We start from the raw sequence: 21844 nt of genomic DNA, 5'->3' as shown, positions 1-21844 counted from the left end.
ATCTGAAGAGGGAAAAGCCAGAAAACACTAGACGAAAGAAACAAAGCAAAGCAGAACAACAGAGGAGAACGGGCAGCAGCTGGAAAGTAAAGGATCAGACAATCACCATGTAATTCCCACCATGGTTACCAAGATACTGGAAAAAACAATTGGCCTCTAGAATAAAACAAGAAGGAAGACACAAAAAAAGTATCGCTCATTTTAGCTGTTGTCTTCCCTTGTCCTTATTTCATGAACTTCTTGGTTTAAGAATCAACTTTTTGTAAGCTATTTTTGAAGGACTTATTAAATTGGGTCTTTAGAAGTGTGAGACTATTAGTAAATCACAATTATCACTGTTAAGAATGGATAGTCAGCAACATATTGCCTATCCTCCACTCCTTAACATTTCAGATGGAGCCAAGTACAACATTCTGGACATGCAATCTCAGGCTTCCCAATAATTTGGAGTTGATTTCGCAAAAGAATCAGTGGGAACACTAAAAATCCATTCTTTGCAAAAACATACCTTTTTCTGGCCATGCAATCCAAACGAAACACACCGAGTCTGAAGACTTTTGGCTAATCTCTGGCTATAACCAGAGCCCTAAATTCAAACCTTTTTCACGTTAACTCTGGGACTGTTTAGTTTCAAGCATAAACTTTACAGTTAGCTACTGTTTCCATAAAGAGCCTGACCTGGAAATCCACATTCACTCATGAAGCTGGAGAAATAAGTCATATGAGAACGAAAAACTGATATGGCTTAGGTGTACATCTAGATTTCTTTTAAATTTGATCCCTGTGCTTCTAAAGCTACATGCAGATGCTGAGTGAGGGAAGAAAAGCTGAAAAAACCTAGAATGAAACAATATTAATACTTCTCTAGGGTGAAATGCTGGCTCTGCTGAAGTAAAGGATAAAATCTCATTGACCTTACTGACACTGAACTGCAACTGTGTTTTTAACAGAGGGGATCAAAATCTTTCTGCCTGTTTGTTATCCCAACGGCAAGACTGATTTTGCAGAATCCCAGGGATTCCCAGTCACCTATCCTGGAGCTGAAAAGTTCAGACAAGATTTTCCTATTTAACATTCTGACTTAATTCTCCTCCATTTATTTTTAAGAATTTACTTGTCCCAAGGAAAATGAAGCATATTTGACATCTGTCTTCACAAGTAACGATGTATTTTTAGAAGTGCAATTAGACATTAAGCCTCCTCTCTATTTTTCACTAGTGTCAGCATAATATTTCATAACATTTTGCCCATTTACATTATTCAATAGCTACATGATAGCTTTCAATTTTGGTTTTAACCAGCCGAATTAAACAGTTTGTACTGCTTTGGGGGAGAACTTTTCCATTGATCAGTTTACGTTAAAGGTGAGATTTTCAAAATATTTTAAAATACTTGTATCTGTAACCCCTATACAAATTTTAATGGGAACCAGGTATGGAAACAGTGCCAACAGTTTTGAAAACAAACAAACAAACCAACCTATAAATGGAAAAAATGATAGTATGCAAAATGCAGAACTCAATACCTGTATGAGAGAGGCAGCAGCTGGAATTTGACGGTTGAAATGCTTCTGTCTTTGTTTCTGTTGTACCTTTAGGGCAAAGCCCGAACCAAGAATCCCCTGTGGGAAGAAAGAAAACACAGATCTAATTTTTTTTAAGGGGGGAAAAAATCCCCCACACATAAGCTTGCCAAATTATGTTGTATTAATAAACTTCTATTCAACATCATAAAACCCAACTATGATTCTAATTATTCAGAGGAAATTACTTAATACTGTTAAGTTTTTAGACTTACTTATTATTACTTGTTGAAATAAACTATGAATGCCCTGATCCAAATACTATTTAAGTCAGCTGGACTCATGCTAAAGAGTGAGCAGAAATGTTATTTCATACTCTCTAAAAGACTCATAAATGCTTGTGCAGACGAATGACAGAATAGGGAGAAATATTAACCTGATGTGTTTAACTTCATTTATGAGAAATAAAGCTTTGGCATAGCATGATTTAGGACACCAGGAAGACCTTTTAACTGTAGTATGGTATTAATAATTTCTATTTCCATATGTTAACCCATGCTGGGAAGAGAGGACAAAGAAGAGGAAAAGGAACATTAAAAAATGGTCAGGACATCAGCAAGTTCAACACAAGGCTATCTAATCCACTCTAAGGACAAGGGGCATGGACTAATGGCTGGTATAAAACCTGAAATAGTCTCCAGATGTAGTGTAACTAGTAAGTCCAAAATTAAGTATCGAGCAAGTCATTTATGTAGTCATTTGTGTAGCTATAGGCATATTTAACAGAGATTTTAGTAAGAGATAAAAATGAGATCTTCTATAAAATCAGCTTACATGACTACACCTACTCAACAAAAGCATAATTCATTTTCTACATATGGTAGCCAAGGTGTCAGAGCTCAACCTCTAAGAACTGTATTAATCATCAAGAGTTTTGAAAGGAACAGGAAAGGCCCTTCCTATTATGTTAATTTAGTAAAGATCAAAGAGTTAATGATGCTCAAACATCACTCATTTGGGAAATGAAGGATTGTTGCTAAATCCAGAACTCGTACCAGTTGTGTTTAGCCACAACAATTACTTTTGAGTGTGACCTCAGCCAGCTGCCCTTATTTAAAACGGCCACACGGCAGTGTGCAATAGTTACTACCTATCAAGTAAATAGTGCTAGAGCTTCAAACCCTAAATTTCCCCCTTGGGCCACTTCACAAGAACAACTTAATTCAGTAATAAAATCACACTGTCAAATGGGTGTTTGCTGTCGTTTTGCTTCTACAAACAACTAGGGAAATATGACAGGTAAACATAAAAGCATTGCTGTGAAGGTGGGGCTGATACACAATTATTTATAAAACGTCGTTGCTGGCATTCAAGTTTGAGGAAACAAAACCCACTCTTTAGTCAAAATAGTAGCTTTTGGCATTTATCATTTCGTTTACCAGACGTCTCTCCAAAAAATGAATAAATGTGAAAGAGAAAAGAATGAGGAGGAGGGAAGAATATACTTTAAAGGCAAACTGATGCTGGAGAGTCTGAAAAATCTGCACTTAATTACCATCCTTTGCAAAAGATTCTGTACCTTTAATGTAAGTGACTAATTTTAAAAAGCCACTGGAGCTTTAATAGTTACTCTTCCATGTTGTGAAGAATTTCTGTGATGGTACTGGCATGAAAGTATTCTTACCATCCATCCTGTCCTTATCCTCACCACTTCCCTGCCACAACTACACCAGCATCTGCTAGACAACTGTTCATGTCGCTTAACTTAAAAACTTGCTGAAAAATAAACATTTTATCAGCACATTTCCAGTTGTACTAACATTCTAATGGCACAGTTCAGGAGTATTGCTAAATTTGTGGCAAAAAAAAAAATCCTTAGCTACCCTCAGCACAGAACATTTTGGGTTTTCAAAACACAGTCCAGGTTTCATTGACTTTGACTTTATCCCTGGTAGTCAAGTGCCTTGTTTATTGTTAGAAAGTACTTGGGAACCTGTTCTCAGCACCAAGTGCCATAACACCCTTAAGAGCTCAGTCCTAGGTCAGTTTTGAAAACAGAACTTTGGCCATGGGCAGATGTTAATTTGGCAAAGAGCTGCATCAGTGTCCCTGGCTGCTTATTGTTGCCTCTCTGCCAGTGACACCTTTTCAGCAGCTTTGCTAGAAGAAGGATGTGTATGAGAACTCTATAGTTCACCCTGCACCTAATCAGTTGAGTAAACTGTGAGTAAATGCCTTAAAAAGCCAAAACATCAGTAAGTCACTGGGTCTAGAAGTAAATAGCATGAGAAATACTTGCCTTTACACTTCTGAGATTGGCAGAAAAAGTACTTTGATTTAAACATCCCTTTCTCAAATACATAGCTAATCTACTGTTGCATACACTAAACACTGCATGTTTCCTTTTTTTTAGCTACTTATAGAATCTCTTTTGCTTCTAACAGCTACATATGTTTTAACTACAATATAGAAGTTAAATAAAAAGCTTTCATAACATCAGGTTAAATGAAAGGTTAAAGAATCAATAACAAGTTTCCTCTGATGACTAATGAGCCAACACCAAATTGCCAGCAAAAGCACAAGATAACCTACCGCAGGTAGTGCAAAAAATGAAATTGCAAATACTGAAAAACAAGATGCAATGGTCTTTCCTATCCAGGTCTGAGGCACTTTATCCCCATAGCCGATAGTTGTAACAGTCACCTGTAAAGAGAAATACATTGAGCATTACAGCAAGTTTTAATGCGGCTGGTCTGTTGTTCTTTCATCCTTTTTAATTTATTTTAAAGAGACATTAGTTGCATGCCTAACTCTCCCAATGACAGTCTGTATGACATTAATGAAGGTAACTCTCCTCTCCAGGTTAGCTTCCCCATCTATAATAGATGGCAAAAGGTACAGGAAATTGAATTACAATAAAATACATGTTTAAAATCTTGTAAAGTGAAACCATTAATTTAAGTCTTCATGGCTGAGGCAACTTTAAAGCATATGAAGTTACTGGGATATGGGCTGCCTGCCCATGTCAGACACTTTCCTTGGAGGGAGGCTGCCAACAGTTCTGAATTGCTGATTTTCTTTATGGGCAGGAGATGTTTGCTGAGAGTATTACAGGGCTGCAGCACCGACAGAGTGTGTGTGTGTGTGTGTATATATATATATATATATACACACACATATACTGTAACCATGGACTCAGACTGGGGTCAGACAAAGTATTCTAGAAATACTATTGGTATAAATAGCAAGAAAAGCTGAAAAATTTCCATGCAGCAACAAATCCTGAAAATGTCATCTAAGGAATCACTAATTCATATAATACATCAAGAGCAAGAACAGCTAATTTAATGCACACATGCAGGAAACATCTGTTGAGCTGGGTTTCAAAACACCGAGGTAAAGATTACCACCATGCTGATGCAGCATAACAAGGCTTAATAAGTCATTATTTGCATGAGCTCAAGGAAAGAATGGATTTGTTTGAAGCAGAAAGATAAATTTGGCATCTGAGAGCAATTTAAATCCACCTACGTCACGAGCTATTTCTGAATTTGGAAATTAGATAGATTTTTATCTGTGACTTTGAAGAAGGCAAACCGAATCAGAAGCCACACAAAGCTCTCAAGCAGTTGAAGCGCACCTCAACTGCTAGCTGCTTGGATTTTCTTCTGACGGTATGGGCCTCAGCCCTCCAGGACACAGAGGATTTTAGTCCTGGACAATCATCTCCATCCATCCCCAGGCCATCCCCATCACGTCCTGCAATCGCTCCCCGTTTACCAGTCTGCTGTAACAGAAACAACCCAGCCACTGTGGACATGCTGGCAATGCCTCTGGGGGAGGAGAGGAGGGCAGATTTATAGAGACCAGATGGTTGTTAAGGAGGTGAAAGGTTGAAGATCTTGTGTGTGAGGAAATAAAACATCATGACAAGTGCTTCAGGAAAAGTGTGGCTGTTGGCCACTTTAATAATTGTCCATTCCTACTAAAAGATGAGACACCAGAGGGAAATCCTGTGGATGTGAGTTTCGACTGAGCTGTACCTCCAAACCACATGAAACCCTCCACGCTCACACCGCCCACCTTCTGTGTACGTCATCATCACCGTGTGTCCATCAAACACACGACAAAGGGACAGCTCAGCCTGCTTGAGCTGGTGATGCTACATGGCTTTTGCAAGTTACCAATGTTCAAAACATTCAAGTATTAGCATTTAATTTATATTCAGGTTTTTAAAAGGTGGCTTATTCCCAAAACTGTTTCCTATCCTACAAAAGTATTTTAAGAAATTTGTAAGGTGAGTTAAGTACATAAGTGCCTTTGCCTGTATTCCTGAAGTTGTTGCTGAAATACCACCTTAATGCAGGGCCTGATGAGGAACTGAAGGGATGACTTTATCTCCTTAAGAGGGTCAGTTAAAAAAAAAAAAAATCCTAAATTCTAATTACAATTTTCTGTTCAAAAATATGGTATAAAAAAGGAAATATAATTATGGGGAAAATGACGGCCCCCAATACCTTCTTACATAAAAGATAGTGGTTTATGCCCTCGTTTTTAAAGATACTTACAAATTCTTGTCATTGAGAAGTTTTATCAACTCTTCTGTGTTACAATCTTAACATTGTGTTTAAATATATACATTAATTAGAAATGTGAAAAGAAATAGGTGCTTTTGAGCTGACTGATGTGTAACCGCAGAAAATTTCATATGCAACTGAGAAATATTTGTCTTCCCTTTCCCATGACCACCCACCCGTCCCTTCTGAACCGGTGTATATGAAGCATCAGTGACACGAAAAGGTATTTTCTGTGCTGTTTGTTTGGGAGTTTTTCCAGAAGATATTTTGGGAACTGGTTAGCAAATCAAAGTGTGTGTTCAAGTTAACATTCTTCTCTGCCCTCATAATTCTAATCCATCTACAAATGCATTGTATTCCAAAATTACATCATCTTTTTTCCCCCAAGGTAGATGCTCTTGAAATCTGTTAAGTTTCTGCCCTAAATGAATTTTTACAGCCAGATTATAACCCCTTAAAGAGTACAATACTAATTTTACAGTTGTAAAATAGGATCTTGTAACAGAAATACTGACTCAACTTCTACTCTAGCATAGTAAATATGTTGGCATAATGAAATGAAACTGATACAAGAGCTCACATATTACATTTTCATTGCAAAGTAGCATGGAAAACTAATTGTTTTAATTAGGAACAAAATCATATTCATCCATTGACTATTTCAGAACTTCTGTCTGATGTACATCACCACAGACTTGAGCATTAAGACTAATTTTGTTCCAGTTAAATATGCATCCGTAGTCTGAAGGAGGAAATATGAAGCAAAAATCCACAGAGCAAGAAGAAATAGTAATGTTTGTCAGCACTGAAGAAGGGAAGGGATTTTATTCAAGGCTATCAGGCTAAAGTGAGCACAGCAAACTAATCAGGTGAGAAACAACGCTCCGTCGACAAAATCCTTGCTGTGTGCCTTGCAAAAACCTGGATAGTTAAACAGCTACAAAATACAAGAATGCGTGATTCAGAAGTATCAAAAAGGCAAACATCACGGGACTGAGGGAGCAAACAAGCCAAAAGATGAAAAACCCCAAGCATTAAAACAAATAAGGGAAAGTCACCTTATAGAAAATACTTTAACTGCTTTGTTTCTGAATTTGCAACACTGAGACTTCAAAATCAATTGCACTAGGTTTTGTTTTGTGTAGTAAATACCACTCAGAATTTTCTGACCCACTTGCAATACCCATCTTGATTAAATCAAGTCTTACAAGAACAACATCGAGTGATACGCCAGAAATATTGACTGGCTCCCTGACTTCTTTGCAACTGAAGTATAGTAACTTTGATCATTTGATCGTATAGTATTCGAAGTATAGTAATTTTGATCATTTGGTCATTATGATGATGATTTTTTACTTGGAGTGAACAGACAACTTTAGATCTGAACTCAGTAGCAGACATACAGTTATACATGGACATAAGCAATAAAACTCATAGGAGATGCAGCAGCTTTGTATCCTGGCCTGGTCATTAACCCGTCAGCAGCAGCTTAGATTTTACAGCACAGCGATATCCACAGCGATATGCCCTTCTGTGCCAACGGGGAGTGCCGGCAGGTCTGCTGGCCCCCATCAGCCACCCTGCTGGCCAAGCCAACAGCCAGCTCTGCCTCATAGACTTGATCTCACCAGCACCGAACTCGAGCGCGTCAAGGTCTTAATCTATAGTAGAGGAGGTTCTCTTATCTAGACCTTGCTCAACAGAGCACTTCTGTACAAATGGCAGGAACAGCAGGCAGTTGAAGTGGTGCCCTCTACATCTCTCTGTAACATGGAAAGATGTGCTGGAGAAAGTCACCAACATGTGCAGACAGTTCCACTCCAGTTTCTGAACTGTTCATTGAAATTCTACAGCTATTTCTTTTCCATTCAGTATTAGTACTACACTAAACCTCGCCAGATATAATAATTATACTGAAAAGAAACAGCGTTATCTAAGTATAAGGGAAAAAAAGAATGCTCAAGCATGCACAAGGTAACCAGATATCTTAGGAGGGAAGTTTTAAAACATCTCCCTGTGATATGACAGAAGAAGATCAGAGTGAACTTAGTTTCAGCCTCCTACAGACCCACCTCAACACAAGCACCACTTGTAAAATTTAAATGAAAGCTAAATTCCTTAATTGTATTTTTTTCTAGATGCTGATGTAGAAAAATGCCTATATTTTGAAATATTTTACTTTTGTTTCACCAAATGAAAAACAACTGTTGAAAATTTCAGAATTCTTTTAAACATTTTTTTTTCCTAGTTCCTTGATAACTTTTGATATAGTTTTAAAGATCTGGAAATTAAGAAAATAAGTCCCAAGAGTGTTCTCTACATGTGAGAATATCTACATCTGTACTTTTAAGAAAGAATCTACATCTACCCCACAGATCCTCATTAAATGAGAGAAAATGTAGTTGGAACTGCTCATGGAGGTAAAGCTCAGAGATAAGAAGGCAGCTGTAAGATGCAGAGATCGCATGCAAAAAAACATTTAAAAATACTAACCCTCTCATCTTCTGACCCCCACTTTAGAAATTCTTAAAATAACCAGCTCTCTCTAAAAAAACCCGAACACTTCATCACAATAATTAGAAAGAAAAATAAAAGGGGATATAACAGGCTCATAGTTGGTATTCTTGACTTGCAAACCACAAAAGGAATAAAAATGAAGTGTCTCCTTCTGTCTAACACTGAAGTCAGTGTACAGTCTTCAACAGCTTTTTTCATTTAAAAGGGGGAAAAAAAGGGTTCTGAATAACGCGAGACCCCTTTTATGTGGCAATTCTTCAATTTTTATGTTCAACTATTTCTAAATTAAATCAGATTTGTTCTAATTTAGCAAAAGTTCTGTGTACGTATAGTTTCAAGTGGTATTTTCTGCAACTCTTCAGCAAAGCTTCTCTACAATTTGACTTTCAATTTACGTTAAACACATACTAATAGGCTTTGCCAAATAGGAACATCGTTTTATGTATGCTTCAAAGTAAGCAAACTTATCAATGTTTTGTCAAATTCAGTCCCTGGTGAGAAAGCATATATCAATGAATTTAAGGAATAAGAAACTCTTAACTAAAGCTGGTAATTGCAGAGAATGGCTCCATCCAATTCAAAGGAATGGGCAGAGCGTAATATTCATGTAGGCAACATTCAATAATCGCTTGTGGAAAACAGCGTTCATGATCAAAGAGACTGTTAGCACAGTCCACATAATGGTCTTCCTGAAGGATGTTTGTTCAGATGTGAAGGTTGGAAATTGTGTATCATTCAGTGTATATCAAAAAGAGGCCTCCCCTCAGTCTGCCTGAGGCACCGTTGAATTTAGTGCTTAAGGACAGGGAATGGTGAGGGGAAGAAAAAACCCACCAAAACCAAGCAAACAAACGAACAAAGACACAACAAAAAGAGACAGAGAGCCAATAACATTCCCTGAAGGTGGTCATCTTTGACGGATTTGGTGAGAAAATTTAGCATTTTAATTTTTTTAATATATTTTTTTAATTCTTGTTTTTATTGTCCAGAATTTATACTAGGTCTTTAAAACTCTGAGTCTCGACTTGAAGGGTAACACAAGCATGGAAATTTTGAATACTTGCACTAGGTAGCTGAAAGATGCATCATGTTACTTGTATTTTACTTGCAAATATTAAACTTGTCTTTTGAAAGACATACAGATATGCAGACATTGGCAGAATTACTTATAGAACATGCGCTGCATTCAAAACCAGCAATAATACAGACAAATCTTTATACCACAAGGTAACCTTAGGTTTCTTCAAAAAGCTCATAAACTTGAATGGCAAACAGCTACAGCCCAGAGTTCTCAAAGGAAATTCAAATAAAGCCCAGGAGGCCAATTTACATATGGAAATGGAAAAGCAATATAGATTTATAAATAACAACAATGACAATGAAGAACATTTAATTAGAAGTTATGCACCCTATGGGTATGTCTATAGTCAAGAAAGCAGAGTAATATAAAAGTACCCAATCCCAGATGCAGTTTAGTTGTGGTAACACAAACCTTTTATATGGTTTCCTTTATGCTATGCTGCATATTCTATTTGCCGCTGCCCAAAGCACTAGTATAGCAGTGCAGACATACACTGAGATTTAAAAAGTGCAGTGGTGTAGAGTGAGAAAGGCAGTGTGCAAATGTTACCAAGTGCTTTTCTTTTAGAAATATTCTCTGCTACATAAGGTAAGTCGGTCCTGCAGCACCTTCAGAGAAGTGAGATCAGAGACGGAACCAGACAGGAAGAATATTACAGTATCAAAACATCAGATATTGATGGACCTGAATCCATGTGGGTTTTGTTTTGCCAAATTCTTTTAGCACTTAGCAGTAGTATGTCCATTTAGAGTAGAACTAGAACATTAAATTCTATTTTTAATATTAAAGAAATTACATTTTGGATTCGTTGAATGCAGTATCACACAGTGGCATGCTGCAACATAATAGAAGTTATAACAGAGAAAGAATATTATTGTAATTAAATCTATTGATTAAATAAGTTTGTTGTCATTACAAAGACAAAATAACTGGCATGACTATCAACTGAGCAATAATTCTCTGAAAGGACAATATTTCAATATCCTGACAGATCGTATTGATTCTAAGTTAGGTTTTACTGTATTTTCAGCAAGCCAGTCTGGTCTGTCACATATTCAATTTTTAATGCCAACGCCAATGACAGCATGTGTTCTTAAATGTAGCCACATCTGCCACTGTTAATTACTGAATCATCTGACCCTTGTATCAGAAAATGCCACGATGACATTAAAGCTACTTGCCAGAAAGCCAACCCCTTGTGCCACACAGCGAGTTTTCTGATCCTCAGAGGGGCTGTATCTAACCATGGCAGACGGCAAGAGGAAAGGACTCTGCAGCATACCTTAGTAGCAACCCAAACAGAATCTCTTGGATTCAAAAAACGCTACGCGTGTATTTCGGCACCAAGAGACCTGCAATAGACTTGCTCATCAATAGATCCTTCCTTCCTCAAACAGCAACTGCTACTGTTTGTAGAGAGAAGACTATATAAGCACACATGCACACAGAGGTTTATTAAAATATTTCTCAAAAAAATATATTTTATTAGTAAAATAGAGGTCTTAGTCCTATCATTCTTGTAAGACTTACTAGTAGTCTTATTTTTAAAGAAAAAAGAAACAATGCATTTTGTTTTAAAACACTAAAGAGAAGACTCTAGAAGATCAGCACATTTTGAAAATGCAAGCATGGAATCATTAGTGATGCCTATGCATTTTAAAGATCTGTAGCACTTAATGATGACAGTCTGCTATACTAAGCTACATACAATTAAAGCAGATTAAAAAAAAAAGTCATTGCTTGAATGCTAAAGGAGGAAAAACAGCTTCCAAAAACTACTTTTCTTTAAACTGTAATAGGAAAAGGAAACGGAAACAATTACAGACAGGAAATCCCAGAACAGCACGGCCAACCTAATATTTGCATATCATGCGACAAAAGAGAGGGAATTGTTACTAGAAGAAGCAACAAAATGAAAATGTTTACTAAAATATAAGCCCAGAATAGAGCTGCCAAACTAGTAAGTACATACAATAAACTAAAATAGGGAGACAACCATCACTAGCAACAGCAAGAAAATAGAACTTTATTAGAAGAACTACAGATACATCTACAAAGTGTAGCAGCGCCTCAGAGAAACCTGAGAAATCTCTGAACACAATGGTGTGTCGACATAGCACAGACAAATGTCACAAAAGGATACTAAGCAAGGTAATAAAACAGTCCTGTGCCTGGATTTCTAAAGTATCTCAGATGCTCCTTGTTCTGGAATTAGTCCATTTTGAATAAAGAGGGAATTATTGTCCCAGGCTGAACTGCAAACCATAGATATCTGTTTGTTTTCAAAAAAAAAAGGACAGATTAAAAAAACCAAACACATACACAAAAAAAGCCTCGGAACACTAGCCCTGATTTAGCAAGATTCTTACCACCTTAAAAGGTTGAACCTTACCATGAGAAAGGTAGCAAGAAGTAATTACTACAACAGAAGGGAAGACAATATAAAGAAATGTTTGTCTCTACATCTCATATACATAATTTAATCACTTTGAATCACATAACGCTACGAACACCAAATAAAATCACTGATCATCTATAGTACTTTCTTAGTTTCATAGAATTACAAAACCATGAATTGTACTGAAGCAAGAAGAGGTCATTTCAAAAATGCCGTTCTAACTCCATTCTTGCCTGAACTTTACTCCACACTTGAAGGTGTTAAGTACTTCTAGTACACATGAAATTGCTATACTTACTACTCCCCACCACAGGGCATCTGCATAGCTGCCAAACTCTGTTTCTCCAGAATCATTTACAGCATCTTTTTCAGCCAGGTACACAAAATACGAGGAAAAAATCAGGCCCAGAAATCCAATGTAGAGTGTAGTTATCAGTTCCTGCAAAGAGAATCAAAATAAGGGCATTATGATATTGTTGAGACACTTAAATTACCTACCATTGATGGTATTTAAAAGATAAATGGAACAGAAGAATGTAATTTCAGCAATTAATAAACATCGACACTTATTGTTGGCTATGCAAATTAACAAAAATCCGAGCTCAGTGGTGAAAGAATTTACACCATAGCTAATGACTTGGTCCAGCACATTTCGAACAGAGTCAAAACAAACTTCTCACTTGCAAGCATAGAATCACTTTGGTTGGAAGAAACCCTTAAGATCATCAAGTCCAACCATAACGTAACTCTGGCACTAAACCATGTCCCTAAGAGCCTCGTCTACATGTCTTTTAAACACCTCCAGGGATGGTGACTCCACCACTTCCCTGGGCAGCCTGTTCCAATGCCTGACAACCCTTTCCGGGAAGAAATTTTTCCTAATATCCAATCTAAACCTTCCCTGGCAACTTGAAGCCACTTCTCATCCCACCATTTGCTACCTGGGAGAAGAGACCAACACCCTCCATGCTACAACCTCCTTTCAGGTAGTTGTAGAGAGTGATAAGGTCTCCCCTGAGCCTCCGTTTCTCCAGGCAATGACTCATTAACCTTTCGGTCACCAAAAAGTAATGAGGTAATTTTTTCAGACAGTGCTGCATTCAATACAACTTTGGTATTTAGATACATATTTTTAGAAATATTCAGACTACTTTTCAGAAGTATCTTTTTCTGTGGTTCAGTCCAACTACAAGACAAAAGTTTGCCAAACGGGAGGTAGTATTTTTAATCTTTTAGGAACTTTTTGTCCCTTGAACAAGGCAGAACAACCATACTTCGTTAAAGTAAATGACTGCCTGCCTCCACACTAAATATATTTAACACCATCAGCATGTCTGCATACATGCTGTTCTGAATATAAGGAGTTTTGCATCAATTATTATGCTGTTCCCCAGACTACTCAAACTTACTTGTCTGTGTATGAACACTACTGATCCCAGCAGCCTCCACGTACCACCCTGACGGTCAACATGCAGCATTCGTAAAATCTGCAGAAAACGGATGCCCCTGGAACACAATTTTTAAATGAATGAAGAGATGAAAGATAAATGAGAAGAAATAGAGGCAGAGAAGGGAACTCTGTCTCTTCCAAAAGACCGTTTTAAGAGAGAGACACAGTATTTTACGTTAGACTTTGCAGTCACCCATCTTCCATCCTGTTTGCTATGCTGACAGCATGGGGAGATCACACAAGAAAAGGATAGGCCTTCGTACGCATGGCTGGTAAGGGTAACTCCAGGATTTAGCAATTTTGGACACAAATTGAACGCTCTAGAAATCATTCGTCAGCTCATATTTGACCTGTTCGCCACGATGGGATACAACGTACAGGAAACACCATACAGAAATGGCTAACTAAGGATCTAAATTCCTCACATTTGAGGAATTTCATAGGCAACTTGAACTAGACAGTCCAATAACATCTTAAAATATTATTTTTATGAGAGTAACTGCCATTCTAGCGCATCGCTGCAGCTAGTGTGCAGAGCACAGTACACGGCCATGTACCCTCTCATTCAAGGAAACCAAGCGGTGTTACCTTCCTGAGCACAAGGTGGACTCAGTCCATCAGGAATTCACAACCACTAACCCCAGGCATTTTATGAACAAACAGCTTGAAGACGTCAGAGACATGAAGCATGAAAGAGTTTCTTTAAAACAGAGCCAAAAAAGTAAAATAGGATTTGGGTAGAACCCACCTAGTTGGGGAAAGGAGGTGGAGGCGTGTGCACCTCTACTCCACCAGACATTATGCATTATGACCAAACACCACACACAAAATGTTATTTCCCCTGCACTAACAGGATGATTGTTTCACACCCATACATGATTGGTGATCTGCTCTGTTACGTGACTCCAAAGCCATGACTTGTTTTGTCCTGCAAAAACTGAAACAGGAGGTAAAGAAAGGGGAAAAAAAAAACCCCACCTTACTCAGACAGCACTATTTTATTGCATAGAATTACCTGATAGCTGAGGTTGCAAAGACTTGACCTTTAGAGCCCACACAAAGAACTATCATGGAAGCAACAACTACAATTAAATCTGGAAAATAAAAGTCAATTGAAAAAATGGGTTAGCAGCAACACTTCTGCAAGACTGTTACTAGAACCAACGCCAATATTACTTTAACAATTTGAACAGTCACCCCAAATTAAGATTTTTATTTGTATCAAGAGATCTCTATTGTAACACATAAAGAAAATACAATTGTGTGATATGATAGAAAGGTTTTACTGGGATGGCTCCAAGATGGCCACATTCTACATGAATGATGAGAGTTATATGAGTTACTGTAAAGCAGCCTGGAATCCTTAGTATAATTAGCTATAACCCATGAGGAATTTCAGCAGTTTCTATCTGTTATCTTATTTTCACTGCTGTTTTAGACAGTATTTTATCCATTGAGAGAGGTTTTGGGGTTTATTTCATATATAAGACAATTGCCTTACTATTATTTCATTCATCCAGGTCTGAAGAGGAACAGAAAAATTGGAATTAGTTTATGAGTCTAATTTAGTTTAAGTCAGTCCTCACCCTAGGACTGTACTCTACATCTCTCTGCCTCAGGCCTAGTTAATTTTGGAAAGGATCTCTGTATTTTGGAGAACGAAACAGTGCTTGATACGTATCTGTGAAAGTGGAACTTTTTTTGCATTCCAATCTGAAATAAATTGAATGATGTTTCAGAACCCCTAGTGTTCTATGACTTAAGAGAAATGGATTGTGGACAGAGTGCAAAGATGCAGTCAAAGCCATTTTATAGTTGCAGTCATATCTGAGATACAGTTGTTATTTATATATATGCACAGAGAAGCTAAACTAAACTATTTAATGGTTGTAAAAATGCCCAGGTACAAAATTTTGTAATTCATATTCAGCAAAACTGTAGCTAGTTTATGAAAAACTATACTCTCTACTCAACAACAAAGTTTCTGAGTAGTGGAAAAAACTATGTCACGGAACAAGAATTACTATGCTTGTAGAACAATACTCCTCTTCCAAAATCCGGTTTGTTTAATGTATTTACAGTTTAAGTGCTTCAGGGCAAGGGTCTTTACATATTTCCCTTAATATTGGCTAACAAAATACAGATTGATTTTGGATTATTATGTTTCTTTCAGTGAAATTGTTAAATGCATGACAAGCATTCTAAAAAAAACCATGGCTTGTGACATCTATGGAATATACAAATGTAATTTCTAAGAACACTGAAATCACATTAAGAAGCCAACTGCAGTGAATATCAAGGGCAATCAGGGGCCAAGTTCCAAATGCATCGCTGAAAAAACATATTTTAATCCAACAGATACACGAAATAACTACAGTGCATCTATCGTGTTCCACTATGCAGTATGTAGCTCAATTAGAGTGCAAAATAAATGCATAATAAGTTATTCAAATGACTGCTGGGAAAAAGAAAGGTCATTCGGTATCTTCAAAAAATAGAGTTGTAGCTATTGTACAGTGTCTGGGATTCTGAGGTCACAGGAGACAGGACTAGGGCCAAGACTTATTTCTGGCAAAGCTTCAGATCACTTGTGAAAAGAAAACACTCCGCTCTTCTGGAAAAACAAACCAAGCTACATTTGTTCTCAGATGACAGTGCCATGGATTCCTGAAAGGAAATTCAGATCCACGTTAACTCTAATGACAAGAGCTCTTGCCCTAACTTGGCTTCAAGTACTACAGAAATTCCACTTCTCAGAACTTTCAAGGACAAGTTTTACTCATTGTTTACATCAACTCTGCAAGCTGTACATACTCACCAATGATTGAAATAGGCTTCCTAGCAAAACGAAGCCTTCCCCATATTCCAACATATTTACTGCGGCATCCTGCTGACCATAATCGAACCACATATTCTGTTCCGAAGAATACCACTAATACAATTTCCTAAAAGAAACAAGACAGGGAACTAGGTTAATTTTCTGTTGTATGTCTTTCGCCTTTTTTAAGAATGTAATACGAAAAATGCTAAAATAAAATGTAAAATTTGGAAAGTAAGAGGAAATCAACTATACCAAAAATATCTAAAGTAACATAGGAAAACCTGCGAGAGTAAAGAAAGAAAACATTAAGAGCAAGTTTAAATACTTTAATTGCATGCAGTTTGGCTTGTCTACACATACTAAAACTGAAAACCATTCGATGTGATTCACTTGGTGTAATTCAAACAAAAGGTTTCCTGACAGAGCCAAAGAAAACAAGCAGAGTCTGTACTCAGAAGATGAGTATTTTGCTAGCGTATTTCATTTCAGGAAGAGGTGTGCTTCACATTCCATTTACCGTCTCAGCTTAGCCTCCCTCTTATTTATACTTTTTCCATCTTCCTTTAATCTCACATGGACTGAGGGAAGATTTCTAGTACCCGTTACGACCACGTCAGTCTCCAGGTGCACTGAAAACACAGTGAGATCTCAAGCACATCTGTCCTACCCTCTTGTCAACAATTAGAGACTTCGGCAGAAACAGAAGTCAAGTCCTGAAGCGCTGCCAGTATCAAGCTACATGTTAACCACAGACCTATGCTAAAGTATGACTTTGGAAATGCCTACAAAGTGACAGATGTCAGAGGCACCTGATATTCTTGTTGATTAGACAGAGGTACAATTATGTCCATTTTGGAACTTGTTGAATGTGCAGCTAAACCTTGCTGTTCTACAGACCGGCTGAGCACTGCACACCCAGCATAGTGTCCTCCAGTATCAGGGAGCTGCAATACCTCTTGTTGCCCAGCTCGATTAATAACTGGTCATATTCTCTACCAGAGCCAACAGCAAAACCTACTAATGGGAACGGTAACAGTGGCTTCTCATCGAAAACACACAACACATGGTATATGGAAAGAGTAAAGCAGAGAAACCAATCATAAGGTATCACAGTTACATAGGACAACGCAGATTAAGAGAACAAACTGCTTATTTCATAGTGCGATTTAATATAAAGAGCTACTGCAGAGAAGATGACAGGCTGCTGAACATTTTATCCAGTCTCTTCACATGTCTGCATGGTTCACTGCTGTTTTTCATAACAGACTGGCAAATGGGACTCAAGATGGTACCTATGATTATTTTCTAAATTAACTGAAATAACCAGGATACAAACCTAGCCCAGTCAAGATAAATGGGAGCCATATTATTAGCTTCAAAAATGCATGGGACATTGCCTGAATACTGAGTAAAATAATAGGTCTGTATACAGCAAAAAGAGGGCAAAAAACCTGTTATGCATTAGTTGACTTTGCTATAATTTTTGTGGCTCTAAAACACCAGCCTTCTGATGGCACTACAGTGTTGAAGGTGAACTCCGTGACACTTCTAGGAAAGCTAGGAGAACATTAGCCAGGACTCATTCCATTAGTTTTCACAATCTCATAAGCTGTGTAAGATGTCAGATGCAGCAGAACGGCTATCATAATTGTTTAGAGTCACTTGTATTCCAGTTAGATTTTCAAGATACAATGAAACTGTCCAGATCATTGGTTGTAATAAACATGAAGCTAAGACACTTCAACCCAGCCAAGAATCTCTTCTACAGCTTCATTCTGAAAGGATCCACCAGAAGCCTTCACTTTAAAAAAAAAAAATTGGATTATTATCAAATATGTTTAAATAAAGTCATAATAAATGTCATAAATCTAAAGAAACAGCATCTGCAGCATACACTTTAAGTCTGTGTCTTATGAAAGAAGCTTCAAACACAAATTAAAATCTCCCTTTGTCCAGTTTCACCTAATGTCATTTATGAACCTAGAGTGAATGGCAAAATTATGAGCACTGCTTTACATGAGGTGCTGTTGATTTGTCAAAGCAAAATAAAGCACCAGAGGCCATATTTTCTAGGCAGCTGGTCATACTCGTTTCACAGCCTTGGTCAATAAACTGCGATATCCAAGTACTCTTCTGTATGCAGAAGGCTAGTACATGTCCCTTCATCACTGCCACAGAGGAAACTCCCTTAACAAAAGACAATAGCAACCATACAGGGAGCAAAAACTCTCCTTCATTCAAAATAACTAATTTCAGGAAGGGATGTATGGCCTCGTATCATATGTGATAGCACAGATACTGTTCAGAAATCCCCAAAGGCATTTACCAAAAGCAAAACAAAGCATTATCTTGGCAGGCAAAGAAAAATCCAGAGAAAAGTTGATGTTTTAGCACAATGAAACCACAAACAGCACTCTGAGGAGGCACCGTGGTCTTGTCAGGATCACAGTTTCAGTTTTATAGCAAGAAGGTAGGAAGTGAAAGCCCAGATTGTGCTTTAAAGCAGCGTGTATTCTCTGCATGAGGCATTTGCATCGGAGTTGAGTTGCGCGCCTATGTTTTCTAAAGGCCGGCCCTGGTTCATTGGTAAGAGGCACAACGGCAAGTATGCAAATGGGGGCTGTGCCCAAGACAATGCGACAGCCACGCGGTCAATGGTTACTGTCACCCAGCGCTTTGCGTGACATGCAGACAAGCTAAGAGAACACTGATTGTCCTATAGACTCCAGTGACTGGAGGGAACGACCAGTCGGCTTACACCAAGACACATTTTTCACTCCTGACGTTTTGATAAAGGCTTATTGACCTAAATGAGACCCAAGTTATTCAGGGAACATCGGGGGTGAAAGTGCACAAGCTGTTCTTCATGGTCATACACAAAAACTCCAGGTATCCATTAGCAACTGGCAAATTCCCCCTCCCCTACCCATGGATGTGTGACAAACAAAAGTGTTTTTAATATCTTGCATTGCCTAAGTCTAATAAGTAGTCTCCTGGGGGTGGGGGAGGCTGACAAATTTCTGTCGGTACACGCTTATATTAGCGGCCAGAAACTTGAAGACAACAAGGAGAAAGTACATTAGAAAACTATGCCTCCTGAGCTACAAAAATATTGCCTATATTTTCCCAATTAACAGCTTAACACAAAACTTTACATTAACTAGAAGGATGCCAATCTGATCATCAGTTCATTTATGCTGGTGATAATTTGGGCTAATTCCATTTAACAGGAGTTACCCTGGCAGAGAGCAGCATAGCCTCACACCAGAGAATTTCAGCAAATCTGAGTTCTACCAGAGATTCATCTGGTCCACTGTTTCTTTGATACTTTCTCCTAAGGCGTACCTACTAAGTACACTGTATAAAAGGTTGTGTTTCTCACAATGAATCAGCTAGGCTGGAACATGGCTTAGAGAAGGTAACATAGGAAAACAGAAGGATAAAGTGCTGAGCAGACAGAGAAAATGTAAAGAATGAGTGAAATAAAAAACAAAGCAACATTCAGCACAAGGGAAAAAAATACAGAGAAAGTAACTGCCTGTAAGACACCAGTGGGAGTGAGAATTAAAGCCCAGTGGAGAAGTTTCCTTGGTTAAGGTTATGAACAGACAAGAACTGCACTGTGTGAAGACTCACTCAACCCTATGTAACTTAATTATGATCTCCTCTCTACCAGGTGAAAACAGAAATACAACACTGAGATAAAAAACTTATACTGACATGGTAAAAAGAGCCCTCCAAGATGTGACAGTCGTGTACCTTCACACTGTGGGTGTACAGAAGCCCCCTTGCTTAAGAGGAGAGACTTTTTTCTTTTAATTATTGATTTGTACATGGTACCCTCACTTCTGCCATCCTTCCTGCTCAGCCCAGGCATATGCTTAACGCTGTATCTCCATATCTTCTCAGCCACATAATCCCAACACCGCTAAGTACCAGAGGAACTCTGGATAAAAAGGTAAAGAAGATGAACATGAGATACACATGTAGGTCGCTTTCCTCAAAGAACTCTATCAGTGTCAGTAACTCTCCAGCTGTGAGCAACTTCCCATATGTAAACTCACAATACTTTCAACTAAAAGGAACAGGTAGACACGACCAGTGTAACAAGCCTCGGGGATTTCTACTGTGGTACAGTGCTTGGTGAAACTACAATAGATCTCCAGGTAGACATTTAGCAGATGCCAGGGAATGAAATGTTTCTCATAAAGACCAGTAAAGGAGCCCGAGTTCTCACTGGTGCATTGGTGCAGGAGTGGGGTCAGCCTGTGGGATCCATTTCGGAAGTCTCACAACAGATTTTTCAGTGCATCTCACTACTCACTTTCACAGTTTTGACAAGGAAACAGAAGCACGTTGATCAGGTACTATATGAACAGCTTTGGGAATCACTTCAAGTATAATGAAAGAGTCATCAAAACAAAGAAATCATCCTCAGCCCGGGACAGGTATGTCATAACTTAGTCACCTCGCTAAAGTACAGCTCTCGTCAACTGATGAAGGAACTTAGGCAGGATCCATAATAACACAGTCCCCTGACAAACATATCTATACTATCTGTCATAACAGCCCATATCTCCACAGTTCCCATGGATTAATCACAGTTTCATAATAAGCCCACACAAGGAACACACAGAGTAGGGCTCAAAGAACAGCTGTGATGAAAGCCCATGTATGAGGTTTAACTTACACCGAAGAACTGGACATGCTATGTATGGGTAAGGACACTAACGATTGCCTTCACAAACTTCAGAATGCCATTAGGCAAAAGGATGAGAAAGTCCCATCAGAGGACAACAGGGAAAAGTTACCTATAGAAAGGACTGTAACTGAATTGAAGGAGGAACCAGACTTGATCAGCTGTGTGACTGGAGAGTCAGATCTATAAAAACAAATACACACAAGTATATTAGCAAAATTAATATCTGATTTATTTTGCTAATAAACACAGCTTGAAAAGGCCTTCTTTTACTACTCCACCCCCACTGAATTAGAAGAGCTACAATGTTGGAAGGAATCCAACATCCACACTACAAGATAATGTTCAGTAGCAACTCCAAAAGGAAAGAAAGAGTCCCTAAACTTAGCTGAAGATGTTTTTAAGCAATTAGACAGATTAATAGCTTGGGGAAAAAAAACCCAAACAAAACCCTGACATAGAATGGATCATGACTTAACAGATAAAGAAATTGTCTCTGGAGGCTGAGAAAGCATCTGCATAGAGAATATATTTCCCAAGACTCCGCCTGTAGACCTCAAAGCTGTCATGGAGCATCACATAAGTCCATGCAGCCATTTGATGTGGCAGGATTAGATGAGGTTATCTGAAACCTGTTATGAACAAGAATGCCTCTACTCCGAGTCTAGATTTTTTTCAATGAACTCCATAAGCATAAGAGGTAAAACACTTGTTTTAGAACAAAGAGGCACGGCATATCATTATGTTATGGTGATTGGCTACTGAAAACCAAAAATCAA

The 21844-nt window shown here is 38.1% G+C and overlaps 1 protein-coding gene across 3 annotated transcripts in view; it reads right to left on the bottom strand.

Moving 5' to 3' along the window:
• Positions 1–21844, bottom strand: part of KCNQ1 (potassium voltage-gated channel subfamily Q member 1) — a 355093-nt gene that overhangs the window by 247739 nt on the left and 85510 nt on the right. For all 3 annotated transcript variants that reach the window (XM_065637046.1, XM_065637047.1, XM_065637048.1), the window contains exons 3-8: positions 16364–16490; positions 14561–14639; positions 13505–13601; positions 12394–12534; positions 4115–4225; positions 1526–1621 (exon numbers count right to left, since the gene is read on the bottom strand). In XM_065637046.1, the coding sequence (XP_065493118.1) occupies positions 1526–1621; positions 4115–4225; positions 12394–12534; positions 13505–13601; positions 14561–14639; positions 16364–16490 (651 nt within the window). The remainder of the gene's footprint in view (positions 1–1525; positions 1622–4114; positions 4226–12393; positions 12535–13504; positions 13602–14560; positions 14640–16363; positions 16491–21844) is intronic.

The sequence above is a fragment of the Caloenas nicobarica genome, chromosome 5, assembly GCF_036013445.1.
Source record: "Caloenas nicobarica isolate bCalNic1 chromosome 5, bCalNic1.hap1, whole genome shotgun sequence".
NCBI classification, from domain to species: domain Eukaryota; kingdom Metazoa; phylum Chordata; class Aves; order Columbiformes; family Columbidae; genus Caloenas; species Caloenas nicobarica.
This window is presented reverse-complemented; position numbering and strand designations above follow the sequence as displayed.